The sequence below is a fragment of the Cyprinodon tularosa genome, unplaced genomic scaffold (assembly GCF_016077235.1).
Source record: "Cyprinodon tularosa strain WSP-4 unplaced genomic scaffold, ASM1607723v1 ctg2, whole genome shotgun sequence".
NCBI classification, from domain to species: domain Eukaryota; kingdom Metazoa; phylum Chordata; class Actinopteri; order Cyprinodontiformes; family Cyprinodontidae; genus Cyprinodon; species Cyprinodon tularosa.
This window is the reverse complement of record NW_024038733.1, coordinates 3,187,445-3,202,389: the sequence shown is the minus strand read 5'-3', so window position 1 is coordinate 3,202,389 and position 14,945 is coordinate 3,187,445. Positions and strand designations below refer to the sequence as shown.

General features: G+C 37.7%; 1 protein-coding gene across 1 annotated transcript in view; it reads right to left on the bottom strand.

Annotated features, from left to right (window-relative positions):
* Window positions 1-8,260: 8,260 nt before the first annotated feature.
* Window positions 8,261-14,945, bottom strand: part of pitpnc1b (phosphatidylinositol transfer protein cytoplasmic 1b) — a 30,305-nt gene continuing 23,620 nt past the window's right edge. The window contains exons 7-10 of the mRNA XM_038284248.1: window positions 14,674-14,829; window positions 14,096-14,159; window positions 12,744-12,830; window positions 8,261-11,391 (exon numbers count right to left, since the gene is read on the bottom strand). Coding sequence (XP_038140176.1) covers window positions 11,234-11,391; window positions 12,744-12,830; window positions 14,096-14,159; window positions 14,674-14,829 — 465 coding nt within the window. The 3' untranslated portion in view covers window positions 8,261-11,233. The remainder of the gene's footprint in view (window positions 11,392-12,743; window positions 12,831-14,095; window positions 14,160-14,673; window positions 14,830-14,945) is intronic.

The following is a 14,945-nucleotide window of genomic DNA, read 5'->3' as shown; positions in this document are numbered from 1 at the left end:
GATTCAATGCTTTTAACTGGGTTTTGTTACTAAAGACATACTTTTAATCAATGTAGCTGCATGACTCATTTTGATTATCCATGTAAAGTTCTTTAAGGTTTTTTGAAGTGGTCCTAAATAAATAAGCTGAGTTGAGTTGAATAGATTATGAACACAGAAAAAGGCTATTTCTACTAACTTACCTCAGACTCCTGGTCCCTGGTAAGAGCTGTCTGATGATTTTATCATCTGATGAATGGAAGAAAAAATGTTTCATGTAGACCATTATTATTTTAACAATGTGAAAAGCACAAGGGGGACTACTTGCTTGTAACGTTAACAGTTATTACAGCAGCTATTAAAAGAGCCAATCATGCCACATTTAGATAAAAAAAAGATACAAGAGAGGAGTGAGGGCCAGTCACCATTACTGTAGATGTGGAGTGTTTCTGTGGTACAATGGTGCACGGTTGTTGATTGACTGTGTTTGGACTGGGCAGTGTTAGATGTTTGTCTTGTGCTTAACATCCCCTGTGCCCATATAGGCTGGCGTCTTTTATGTTTTACTTAAGCTAAAGTAAATTCCTGCTACTAAAGTACAAAAGTGCAATATAAAACAAGCTTTTATTTGTATAAACAAATAAAACGACAAAAGGCAGCACAAGGGTGCAGCGTTTAAAAAGGAGAGGGGAAAATCATAAGATGATTAGGATAAAAAAAAATCCATATTTTTGTAAAGGGCTGTCAGGGCTTATCATAACAGATCATAATCAATTAATTGGTAACCTTTACTTTGTTAGTTTTGGAGCTAGTTATGAAGAGGTTTGCAATTTAGTAATTTTTTGACCTAGGCTTTCATACTTGGGCGTGTTTTTCCACTCAGTTCTGACATATGAAAGTTGTTCAAAAAAAGTAGTCTGTGGCAGTGAATTGGTGAATGAGGTAAAAACTGATGAATATAAAGAGGGGAAAATCCTCACATTTTATCTTTCGAGCTTGTATCACCAAATAGTTTTTATTGCCTTTTTACAGGTGCTGGTCATAAAATTAGAATATCATGAAAAAGTAGATTGATTTCAGTAATTCCATTTAAAAAGTGAAACTTGTATATTATATTCATACATTACATACAAACTCATATATTTCAGATGTTTATTTTGTTTAATTTTGATGATTACAAATGACAACAAATGAAAATCTCAAATTCATCATATCAGAAAATTAGAATATTACTGAAGACCAATAAAAACAAAGGATTTATAGAAATGTTGGCCAACTGAAAAGTATGAACATGAAAAGTATGAGCATGTACAGCACTCAGTATTTAGTTGGGCCTCCTTTGGCCTGTATTACTGCAGCAATGCGGCATGGCATGGAGTCGATCAGTCTGTGGCACTGCTCAGGTGTTATGATAGCCCAGGTTGCTCTAATAGTGGCTTTTAGCTCTTCTGAATTGTTGGGTCTGGTGTATTGCATCTTCTTCTTCACAATACCCCATAGATTTTCTATGGGGTTAAGGTCAGGAGAGTTTGCTGGCCAATTAAGAACAGGGATACCATGGTCCTTCAACCAGGTACTGGTAGCTTTGGCACTGTGTGCAGGTGCCAAGTCCTGTTGGAAAATGAAATCTGCATCTCCAAAAAGTTGGTCAGCTGCAGGAAGCATGAAGTGCTCTAAAACTTCCTGGTATGTGGCTGCGTTGACCCTGGACCTCAGAAAACACAATGGACCAACACCAGCAGATGACATGGCACCCCAAACCATCACTGACTGTGGAAACTTTACACTGGACTTCAAGCAACGTGGATGAAGTGCCTCTCTTCTTTTCCTCCAGACTCTGGGACCTTGATTTCCAAAGGAAATGCAAAATTTACTTTCATCAGAGAACATGACTTTGGACCACTCACCAGCAGTCCAGTCCTGTTTCTCTTTAGCCCAGGCAAGACGCTTCTGACGCTGTCTGTGGTTCAAGAGTGGCTTGACACAAGGAATGCGACAGCAGAAACCCATGTCTTTCATACGTCTGTGTGTGGTGGTTCTTGAAGCACTCACTCCAGCTGCAGTCCACTCTTTGTGAATCTCCCCCACATTTTTGAATGGGTTTTGTTTCACAATCCTCTCCAGGGTGCGGTTATCTCTCTTGCTTGTACACTTTTTTCGACCACATCTTTTCCTTCCCTTCGCCTCTCTATTAATGTGCTTGGACACTGAGCTCTGTGAACAGCCAGCCTCTTTAGCGATGACCTTTTGTGTCTTGCCCTCCTTGTGCAAGGTGTCGATGGTCGTCTTTTGGACAACTGTCAAGTCAGCAGTCTTCCCCATGATTGTGTAGCCTATAGAACTAGACTGAAAGACCATTTAAAGGCTTTTGCAGGTGGTTTGAGTTAATTAGCTGATTAGAGTGTGGCACCAGGGGCCATCAATTTTGAACCTTTTCACAATATTCTAATTTTCTGATATGATGAATTTGAGATTTTCATTTGTTGTCATTTGTAATCATCAAAATTAAACAAAATAAACATCTGAAATATATGAGTTTGTATGTAATGTATGAATATAATATACAAGTTTCACTTTTTAAATGGAATTACTGAAATCAATCTACTTTTTCATGATATTCTAATTTTATGACCAGCACCTGTATATTATATCAACTGATATAATCAGTGTGTGTATGTATATATATATATATATATGTGTGTATATATATGTATATATATATATATATGTATATATATATATATATATATATATATATATATATATATATATATATATATATATATATAGCAGTGATCTTACAGCTTTGCAAGTGAGAATGTAGCAATATGAGGTTTACCAAACACACAATGCTTCTGCTGAGAGCTGCAGCAGGACCTGCAGAGAAACCGTAATAGTGGGCTCTCTAGTTGTGATGTCAGAGGTGCAAGGTATGCATGGAGCTGTTGTTACAGTTTGTTCATGATCCTGGCAAACAAATCAGAATCGTAATTAGATTTATTGCCAAATAGGTTTGCACTTACAAGTAATTTGAATTTGTGTTGATGATGCAGACAAAATAGATATCTATACAGAATATAGAATATACAGTGGCAACCATTCAAATTAGCCCTTCCCAGTCTAATGCCAGTCGAATGGCACTTAACTTCCAACCACTGGAGTGAGCCCCTCCTTCTCCTGGGCATGCATATTTTTTCACTCTGGCTTCACCCTTTCACTGACTTACAGGGTCTGACCAGGAGAAGGCGCTCCTCTTAAAGGAAAAGTCCGGTCACATTCAGAACACAAACTTCTGAAAGTACTTTAAGTATTAAATTATTACAAACTTTTCAATAAATGATATGTGTTTTTAATTAAGAGTAATTTTATTTGAATGTGCTTTACTGGAGACATCCTGTTGGGATCTGGAGGTTTTGTCCACTTTCTCCACCAGAGGGCGCACAAGATCTCCTGGGGGCATGAGCTGACTGCAACACCTGTCTTCAATCTGCTCATCGGGAGGCTCCTTCTTAAGGAGGCGGAGACGGACACTCCAGTGCCAGAGTGTTTGCCAGTAATGGTTAGCAAAGCCTGAGCCAGCCTGCTTCTCTGAACCCTAGAATTTGTGAACCTGCCTGATCCAGTCTTTTTTCTGTCTCGCTGATATTCCTGCCTGACAATCTGAAAGCCTGGAAGAGAAGACTCCTTCTGGAGTCCACCTGTCTGCTCTCAGTGAAACCCTGGAGGGTTATTTCTGCCTTGAATCAGCCTGCCCGCTCGCAGAGAAAACTGAGAGGGAACTCAGTCCTACCTGCCCGCTCTCAGAGAAAACTGAGAGGGAACTCGGTCCTACCTGCCCGCTCTCAGAGAAAACTGAGAGGGAACTCAGTCTGGAATCCGTCCCAAACGTTTTAGTTTAAGTTATAAATAATGACCCATTGATTATTCCTTGCTGACCGGACTTTTCCTTTAAGATCTTAATGTCCAGAAATCATGACAGAATATTCTAGTACAAAGATTGATGTTTAAAAAAGGAATCTTAGGGGACCAGTCAAGGGCCAATCAAAGAAAGTGAGGAAATTTTGAATGGCTACTATTGTATAGCTTTATTCAACATAAAACATACAATATACTATATACAATTAAAAAGTATATAGCTACACTAAAAAATCTTATGCAACCGCTTTTGGCATTTACGTAAGCATATTTAGTTACTTGTCCTACCCTGCTAACATGAAACAATTGTGTAAAAGTAACTAAATATGATGAAGTTATTGCCAAAAACGGTTGCATTATATTTTTCAGAGTACAGTATATACTATATACACAGTGGGCTGTGCGTTAATGTAACACAGAAAGTCTGGAGATGCTACGTTGGTGTAGCTTCTAGGTCCTGAACAGGGGAGGGAGAAAGGCAGTGTCTGAAATAGTTTGTGGCTGGGGTTCGAAGGATCAGCCACAATTTTTGCCTCAGTCTTGGAGTTGTAAAGATCCTGGAGAGATGGAAGATTGTCTACTCTGCAGACCGGATGACACACTGCCTTCTGCCCTTGTCCTTGGCGGTGGCAGCAGCGTGATGGTGATGGAGAAGGTGAGGATGGACTCAATGATGGAGGAGTAGAAGTGCACCATCATTGTCCCTTGCAGGTTGAAGTTTTTAAGCTGCCGCAGGAAGTATATCCTCTCCTGGGCTTTCTTGGTGAGGGAGTTGATGTTCAGCTCCCACTTTAGGTCCTGTGAGATAAGTTCCCAGGAAGCGGAAGACACCACAGACGAATCTCAGAGGGTGATGGGGCTAGCCCGGGCTGAGTTCTTCCTGAAGTCCAACAACCATCTCCGATGTTTAGAGCGTTGAGCTCCAGGTTGTTTTCCCTGCACCAGGTCGCCAGATGGTCAACCTCCCACCAGACGGACTTGTCCCCAACAGGTGATGGTGGAATAACTATGGTTTAGTAGTTTTGTTTTTTCTCTTTACTTTCACTTCTCCTTAAACAATTTGAGGGCATTTGGTGTTGTTTAAGCAAAGTCTAGTTTTTTCATGATTATTAAAAACTGGGTTTCATATTCAAAAAGTTCCACAAAAAGAACTAGCTTTATTTTTTTTTTAATACAAATGTAATAGCAATAGTGAAGAACCTTAGGTGTACAGCTTTTATAGAGACATATAGAAATTCCAGTCATTGGTTTGGTCCTTTACAATAGCCACAATTTCTTATCTGGGGAAAAATAATTTCCCAACATTGGCTGTAGCTGTAAGAAGCCCCCCAAATGAAATTCTGCAAAAGAAATTAAAGCTATATTATGTTTTCAGAAAAAAGTTTAATGATATTTGTCCAAAATTACTCTATAAATTTATTGCACTGTAAAAATGCAGCTGAAAGAGGTCTGAAGAAGTTCAACTCTTTACTCCATCAACCTATTTAACAGCTTTTATGATAAAGCACCACTAGTGGGTTGATTGAAGCTCCACAGGGTTTAAACGTATGGTAATGTAGGAGGGGGAACATTTACATATAATGAACACAGTAGATCTTCTTTAGAAATCCTCATGAGGACATGCAGATAAAGAAGAAAAAGATCAAGGCAGAATTCCAGAATGAGAGTATGAGGATGAAGAAGTTAAAATAAGAGGCAGTAAACAGGGAGTGGAGGATAGTGGTGGAGGTAGTAATAATGAGAGAGAAAATTTATTGGAAGAGACAAAGGAGTAAGACAGAAGGAGGTAATGTTAATGTGCAGCCTGCAGGTTGTGCTCCCCTCTGCACCACTTGTGAGCACTCCTGGCTGTGGTGAGCACTCGCTCTTTTATATCAACCTCCTGCTGCTACTGTAAAAGGAGACATTGCACAAATATATATTTTTTTTTTTTTTTTTCTGCGCATGTGTATGCCTTTCTACAGACTCCCCCTCTGTCTGGAGGCTTGCAACAATATGTCATGCTGGCTTCTGATTTGCGTGGATAAAAGAAGTAATAATGATGAGCCCCATAATGAGAACTGTTAAGAATGCCATTCAAAGTGAGTTGCAATGTCTGTCAATCAAAGTAAGTTTTCTAGTCTTTGTACCAATTATGGCTTTTTTCATAAAGGCATCTTGAGTGTTAAATTAACACTGTGGTGACAGAAACACTACACATGCACCACACCCAACTCCCAAACCCTACTTCTGCTTAAATATGACCAGATGCTATGATGCTATTTCTTGCAGTCCACAGACTGTCAAAACTCGAATAGAAATACCTTTTGTTGTTCAACAATAGGAAAAGTCAGGTGTGACAGTGAAAAAATCAAAAAAGAAAGAAGAACGCTTTCAGCTATTTGGAAGACAAAATACAATGAAAAGATACATTAGAAGAAAACTGCATAATAGAAAAGCAAATAAAAAATGATACTCTGTAGCTATTAATAAAAGAAAGCATAGTAAGATGAAAATGAGAAATGCTCACATTAAAGTAAAAGAAAAGGTAAAAAAGAAAACAGCAGCTTTACAATAATAAGCTGTAATAAGTGTTTTGTAGGATAAAAAACTGGAAAAACAAGATTTTAGAAACATTGTCAAAGCAGGTTAACAAAAACTTATTGTACTAACCCTTGAACAAAATATTGTTTTTAAAAAATGTTTTAGAATTTTAAAAAAGAGGTTATCCTGTATTTGTAGTCATCCCAGGTGGATTTAAAACTTTGCAGGATTGCTATCCTTTGCTATATTTTTAGAAAATAAACATCCTGCTTATTTTCCAAATAACTCAAACTAAATCTGATTGGACAACATTAAACTAGACTACTTTTTGTCTGTTATTTATAGCTATGGATTGCCAGTAATATTTTTAATTATTGAAAGAATAATATATTATTATTATATTATATTTATTTTTTATTAACTTTTAATACATTTCATCAAATCTATATTTCTCTATATGATTCCTTAATACACTTTTTTGGAAGAATTTAACTGTCTGACTTGGGTCATATGTTTTTTCTCGTTTCTTTCTACAAGCTCTCACAAAGTTGTCTACGTTCTGGCAAATTCTTCGAAACAGAACTGCTTTAAGTAAGGGAAGCTTAAAGGATGTCCGGCAGTTTCAGTTCTCACAAATTTTCTAAGTGACTTAGAAAACTCTTTCGTATTAACTTTGCTGTCCTAAAGCAACTTTGCAATTGCTTCTTAGGCGTTATTGGGGTCATTGTTTATTTGAAAAATCTGTTAAGCTTACAGGCTGATGTCTTGAGCCGTAGGCGTATTTGCTACCTCTCTGCATTTTGCAGTTAAGTAAGTAAGCCTCCCTTTTGTTTATCTAAATGGAGAAATGGTCATTATAGTCAAAAACATCAACTTAAGATTTTTATGAGGTCAAAGGACATGTCTCCGAAACCTTAGGTCATAAACTGTAAGCTTGATTAATCTATTTTTAAGTAATAGCTTCTTCCTCTCTGAATGACCTTTCATCGCTTTTCAATACAGGACTTGGTTTACAGAGATGAGGATTTTCTTATCAACTTCAGTCAACAATAGCTTATCTGTTTCCATTGTTTTATCATATTACAAAAGGGCACATGACATACTGTATTTATTGGGTTTTCTAATCAAGTTGTTTTTTTGTTGTTGTTTGGTTTTTGTATGTATCATGTTGGGCAGTGTAGCACTTAGGATTGTTCTTAGTACCAAGGAGACACAAACTAACAGAAAAAGTATGAACAGACAACAAATACATAACATTACTGAAAAAAGTTTAATACAAGATATATCTAGTGCTAGCCACACCTTACTATACAGTAGCTACATATATTTGAAGAACACCTTGATCCAAACAGCTGTTAGTGCTCGTGTGAGCAAGCTTATGTAAACCCCCCCCCCCCCCCCCCCCCCCCCCCCCCACCCCCGCCAAAAATATTTAAAAGCATAGCGATTCAATAGGGTATCCAAATATACATATACATACCAAGTATACATTTTTGGGAAATATGCTAACCGTCTTAAAGGACTAAGAGTTTGGTCTTCTTTGCAAACTTTGGAGGCAAAGGTATCCTTTTTCAGTAGTTCTAAATGTATTTGAGTAATATTTTATATTCATATCTTAATTTTTGAGAGTAAAAAATCATATTGTACCCTTTAAAAGCTTTTTTTAAAATTAAATATTGAACATTTAAGGCGGTGGTTGTAAAGTAAAATATATAGAAAGTTTAATAGGGATGAAAGTACTGCAGGTGAGTGCCAGGAAGCAGTGTGATTTTATTCGGTCAATACAGATCCAAAATGGCTATCAGTGTTATTTATTAGAGAAAAAAATGAATTAATTCAATTATTTATTTAGAAGAAAATTTATTTATTGATTAAAAAAAAATCCCACATAACTGAATATGCACATTTATTGGTGTGTACATTTCAACCACTTTCAAACCCAAACTACATCACACAAACTAAACAGTATATTGGACTTTTATTTATAATATACATTCAGCCATGTTTTATACTATTGCTGATAACCTAATAACCCATTTCAATACAAAAAGGAAGCTAAACGTATCATTGACCCAAATTGAAGTTTAGCCGTGGCTTGACCCATTCACTGCTCCCTGCAAAGCCATCAGAGAGCCAATACCACACCTCACTGCCCTCTGTCAATACAGCTGGTGTGACCTTATTGGCTGGGGTAGACGGGGGGAGCTGATTCACTGCATCAAGCGCCTCCCCCCCTCTCCCCTGTGCTCTCATTAGATCTACTCTATTAAACTCCTTATGCATCTGTCTGTAGACTGTATTGTGGAAACAAATGTAAATCCCTTCAGGTGGTTGCCGTGTTCCAGTAAGACCGAAGAACTAATGGAAAGAGCTGACATGCATTTTTTGAGGTGGATAAATACATCTGGAGATGTTTTTTTTTTTTTTTTTTTTTTTTTTTTTTTTTTTTTCTAGAGCAAAAAAAAAATCACTTGTGCACCTAGCATGCACTATCAGGAAGACACAAGTTCATTCAAATAGAAAGTCATAAATATAGATATACAGTAATGCAATAGTATTAGGTGAATAATTTAACACTTTAGGCTCCTGGAAGGCAACTACATAATAGGATCAATCAGGGTGTCCATCTCTGACAGTTTACAGTGCAAGCATAGGTTAAAACGCAACCACCTCATCAAAAACCTCAACCTTTTTCAAAACTCATGCCTGAAAAACATAAAATTATTACATTACAGAGAAAATTTCAAAGCTTGCTGAAAATTGCATTAAAACAAGCTAAAAGGTTCAGGCTCCCTGAAATATATGCATATTTTAAATACAATTCTTTATAGAAATATATGCATTAAGTTTAAGTCATTCCCTGGGAAAGCTTAGGATCTGCCTCCAATCCTATATATGTTATTTTTGGCTTGTTTTTCTCAGTGCGGCATGACCTTTGGGTCTCCAATTCAAGAAAACGCTCAAGACCTTCAGGCCAAAAAATAATTGTAGTTTGATTAAACTCTTCGTCCCATTTGGGGAGTTAAAAAATTGGAAATTTTCACTATTATTGTACAGAAATAATTAACCAATGACAAGGTCTGACAAAGAAAATTCTTACTTATTTTTCATTTATCCTAAATTCTTAAAAATAAACAGTCTAATGATATAACTGCAAGGGCACATTTCATTGAAATGTGGAAGTTTTGTTTTCAAACATAACTATTTTTATTTAATTTTTAATTTAATAATTTCTAAAAAACTAAGAAAGTTCATATAAAGCAGCCCAAACTTAAGCAACTCACCCAAAGCTATTTGTTCCAACCTAACTCATTGAAAAAAAAGCTCAGATTTGGCAACAGTGTTATTAACATTGATGCTAAATCTACCCCCACAAGAAATATAATCAGCTCTTTTGCATCTGTCCCAATGTAACAATTGTACCAATATGGAATTTGATTGTTGCCCTGCGATGGACTGGCGACCTGTCCAGCGTGCAGCCCGCATCTAGCCCATAGACGGCTGGAGATAGGCACCAGCACCCCTAGCAACCCCGTAGGGATAGGCATGACAGAAAATGGATGGATGAATGGAATTTGATCCCTAGAAAGCAGCATTTTATCTGAGAAAGAAGCTGGTGTTTATCCTTACCATCACATTTTTGTATAGATTTAAGAAATGTACAATGTGATAACTGCTAAAATGAAAATTTCAAACTAGAGATTTACTATCAAGTTCTTCTTCAAGACATTTTTAGAACACATTCTGTTGACATAAAACCTCTTCTGAATATCTTATGTATGGAAGTGCCAAAGTCCAATAAATTAATCCGTTTTACTATTTTGACTCAGTCCTTGTCTTGTCACAGAATTGTTGCCCAGACTGGTGGTCAGTGGGTGGGGGCAGGATACATCCTGGGCAGATTGTGATTCCTCATCAAGGCACAAAATCTAAGCACCTATATGTAAGAGCAGCCACTGAACCGCAGCCTGATATATTTGGAAATAAGGAGAAGGAAATCATGCAACCTCTAAGCAGAAATGACCCATCTGGGATTCAAACACCATTTGAAAGGACATATTTCAAAGGTAAAAACCAACAACTAAATGTCAATTGTATATTAAATTTGGTTAAACAGACATATTTTAAGTTTTTACTGAAAATTATACTTTAAATAGACTGACACCTCAGTAGTTCAGCACAGATGCATCTATAAGGCTGTAGCTTATTCTCCCTAAATGTAATTTGGGTCGGAAGGTCCTGAGCTATTTCTGCGAATGCGATGTTAAGCTCATCCATGGGTCCAACCTAGCAAACAATCAAAGAGCTATACTGAAGATGGATTTTGTGGAGACTCGATAGCGACCTGCATCCAACTCCGACACCAGTGGCAACTCTACATATGGTGAGAAAAGTAAAAAAATAAATCCTTGTCAAGTATGAGCACGAGGCACGAGAATTTACAGAAGGGTGCTGCAGTTCTATATTTTGGCCACAGGTGGCAGTATCATTAGAAAACTCTGTAATGCCTCTTAAAACAAAATAGATTAGAGATCAATTTAAGGTTTTTAGAGAGACAATGGATGGATGGATCAAATTAAATAATTAGATTTTATGCTAAAATAAAATAAAGTATCTTTCATTAGTTACTATCTGTACATATCTGACCTTTAAATATTTAATATTTTATAGGCATTTATTGGAATATGGCACTTCTTGCTTTGCATATTTACGTAACTATACCTCCAATGTTTTGACAAACAGCATCCACTAACCCTTGCTGCTTTTGATCCTAAGTTAGAATGTTTTTCTAGTGTTGTCATTGTGCAAAGGGGGGTCACTCTGGGGTTGAGTTAAGGCGACAAGGACTGTGAGGCATGGAGGAGGCTGACGTTCCAGACATGTCCACCGTCGTCACTCCCATCCTCTTCAGGGAACGTTCGTCTGTCACAGAGATGGAACGGGAGATAGTGGGATGGGTATGACCCTGTGGGCCTAAGAACGATGGACAGATGTTTACTTGACATTTCAACAAAACAGGGCCACTACATGTTCTACTTATGAGGCAAACTAAAACTGGATGGGAAACTAATAAATTGGATAACAAGAGTGGAGTAAATTAAAAGAAAAAGAGAAACATTTTCCCCATATTTGAGTTTTTAATGAATAAAATATTCTGAAGATCTGTGCCATACACTCCAGCTCCCATTAGTTTAATCCCCTATTGGTATTCAGCTCATGCACTCAGCTTCTTATTAGATTCTGTCTAGTAAATGACATCCATTTACTTTTATTACGGCAGATGAATGAAATGAAACCTACAGTATTTTTTTTTTTGTGTTCGCTGTCTGAATGCTGTGTAGCAGCTTTTGGCCTGTAGGGGCCCATGGCAGAGCAGAGAGCTGCAGCAGGTTGAGCAATGACTGCAGATTGGTTGCAGCTTGATGTCTCTCATCATCACGCGCAGAGGGGGGAGAGAGTGAGCAGGCACAAGATGGTTCTGTTCATATTGAGAATTCTACCTTTGATTTTTTTTGCACATGCTCCTGAGGTTCAAGAGACAAACCAGCAGGGGGCAGGGTGACCACACATACACACTTATGCACATGCACGTACACACCCTGATTTCTCCTTTATGCCTGTACACATACCCCCTCTAGGTCTGACATTTACAGCTAAGTGCTGCAACGGCTGGTTATTTATGTTGAGAGGGATCATGATGAGGGGAGTGCAGCAGGTGGCTGCATTACACTGTTTATCAGAGCGACGCAGTGGCAATATCACTTCATGAACTGTTCGAAACCTAACTCACAAGAATACACACTCATACATACACACACACATGCTGCATCTGTCTTTCTGCCTCCCCCCTTTTCACACAATCCCTTTTTGCTGCTCCGTGTTTTATGAAATGCCTCCCAACTGCTCTTCTCTTTGCTCCTTTTTCTCACAGATGTACACTCACCATCTGGACACTTGCAAGGAACAGCAATGACACTAACCTGCTCTCATCATGCATGTCAGCGTAAGATGTCTAATAATTCATACTATTGCAGAGTTTCTTGTTCTGAACACTGACATACTGATAAAAATGACATGAAAGCATCTAGATATCACCGAACTACATGAAAGACATTGTTCTATAAGCCTATCTTCCCCTCCCTTTGAATATATAATAATTGCTAAAAGCCCAAATTCACTTTTCACAGCTACTGTTTTTTTCATCTGCTCTTCTTTGGAATCCCTTTTTTCACCTCCCTTCACTGCTCTTATATGCAGCTAGACAATCTCTCTATCAGTCCTCTGAGGTATTTCAGTAGAGTGCAGGTCGGGTGCAGCAACGTCACCTGAGTTGTTCTCGTTCGATTTGACTTTGGTGTTGGTCTTCTCTTGCATTGCCTTCTCGTATTCCCTCACCTCTTCCAAGCTAAGCCCTGCAGGGAGAGAAAATGTATACAATGTTAACAGAGTGCAAAACACACATCTGATTTCACTGCAGCACATATGGTTCTGAATATAGTTCTGCACCAAAGCATATATTCGCTTCACATATTTTAACATGTTTTATCATGGTACAGCCACATTTTTTATGCATTTATTAGGATTTTGTTTAGCACAAACAGGTGTATAACCGATGTATAAAGAAGTGGATAATTAGTATCAAAACATGTTTTATTAACTAAACATTTAAATTAATGGCTTTTCCAAGCAGTTCAGGCTTCTGCTCAGGTTATCTCCATGTTGTGGCCCTCCAAGCAGGAGCTAGAACGTCCTTGGTGAGGACTGTACAGTTCTTTTCCCTCTGGGCTGATGGAAAATGAATGCTGCACATCGCTGAGACCAGACTACAGTATCCTACCTTTAAGTCGTTACAGAGAAGCTCGACAAAGTTTATATTAGGGAGGATGAAGCATTAAAGGATTTAGATGAATGGGGACTCAACCCTGCAAGTTGCCTATTCAAAGTCGGAGCCTATACCTAATTGTAAAGGTAAGGCCTGGAATAAAAGGGTTTAACCTAAATGCATGCTACACTGTTAACATTTTTATTAGGACATGATATTTTTTTTCTTCCACTTCAATATTGTACTTTTATAACCTATAATCTTTTTTCTGTTGTAAACACCAGAATTTCGCCCTTCTGGGACAATAAAGGGACTTTCTATTCTATTCTATTCTATTCTATTCTATTCTATTCTATTCTATTCTATTCTATTCTATTCTATTATTATACTTGGTATTTGTCCACTTAAAAAATTCCAGTGAAATATGTTAAGGTTTGTGGTGGGAACAAGACAAAATGTGTAAAAGGTCAGTGTATTTTAATGCAAGGCTCTGCGATAGGGTTAAAGGGACTTTTACACAGAGTAACGTTAAAGTTCTGCTTGGGCATATGTGTCAAACTTAAGGCCTGTGGGCCTAACCAGGCTCTCCAATGCAATTTAACTGGCCCTCAAGAGCCAAAAAATGCCTATCATGTTATAAAATACTTTCGAGGCTAATGCTCTTTTAAAGTGTTCAAAGTGGCATAAAATGCTTAGTACATGGGAGGAAAGGTGTAATACCAGAGCAGTGTGTGTTAATTCATACATTTTATTTTATAAATATTTTCAATTCCTTTATAAACCTGCAACCGGTGATTTTGACACATATGCCGTTGGAGATTCTTGCAATATAAAAGAAATTAGTGTTTAACCAACCGTGCCACTCGTCAACCCATGCAACTGCCTGTCTGTGGCCGACGAGAAGAATATCTTTAATCAGCTGAAATTACAAATTAAACCAGTTAATATCAAAAACAAACGGACAAATATTAATTAGCTTTGAATACTGCTAGTATTTTGCTTGTCACATATGAAATACTGTTAGATTTGTTGTGCAACACATTACTGTCACAGTCACAATATCTTTTTATTTAATTCATCTGAGAAAATTACATCTGTTGGAACTTGGATCAATAGTACAACCTGAAACAGTCATGAACACGAAACAAATAGAGCTTTAGTTTATGCTTCATTGCTTTGCCTTATTGCAAAGCAGGACTGAAAAAGCAGAGTTAGCTTGACTGAAATGCATGAGACGCAGTGCAGAGATCATTTGAGACTGCCCGCCCTTGTGGTGCCTGTAATTAAGCTAATGTCTAGAAATTAATGTGGTGATGATTTATTTGTGTCAACATGTCACAATAGGCAAACTTGGATGATAAAATCCAATCAGCACCAAATGAAGATTGCCAGTGTTTTTGCATCGCTAGTGGGCAGAAATAAATCCGCCTTACTCTATGTACAAACTCCTCTGTCTTTGTCTGGAAGCCGTAGACCTCAAAGCTGCACTGCACTCTCTTGTAGGAGCACATAATGGGGTTCTGGTTGTCCCTCCAGCCTTTTTGCAGAGGCCCTCTGTTGGTTTTATTTGACCGCCAGCGACTCAGATCCTGTGCAGAGCAAAACATATTGAAATTACAAGCTGAATCTGCACAGACCTTGCTACCCGGTATTTTCAGTAGCAAGATGTGCGTGGATGTGTTTAAAAGCTTTTGCATGTGTGAGG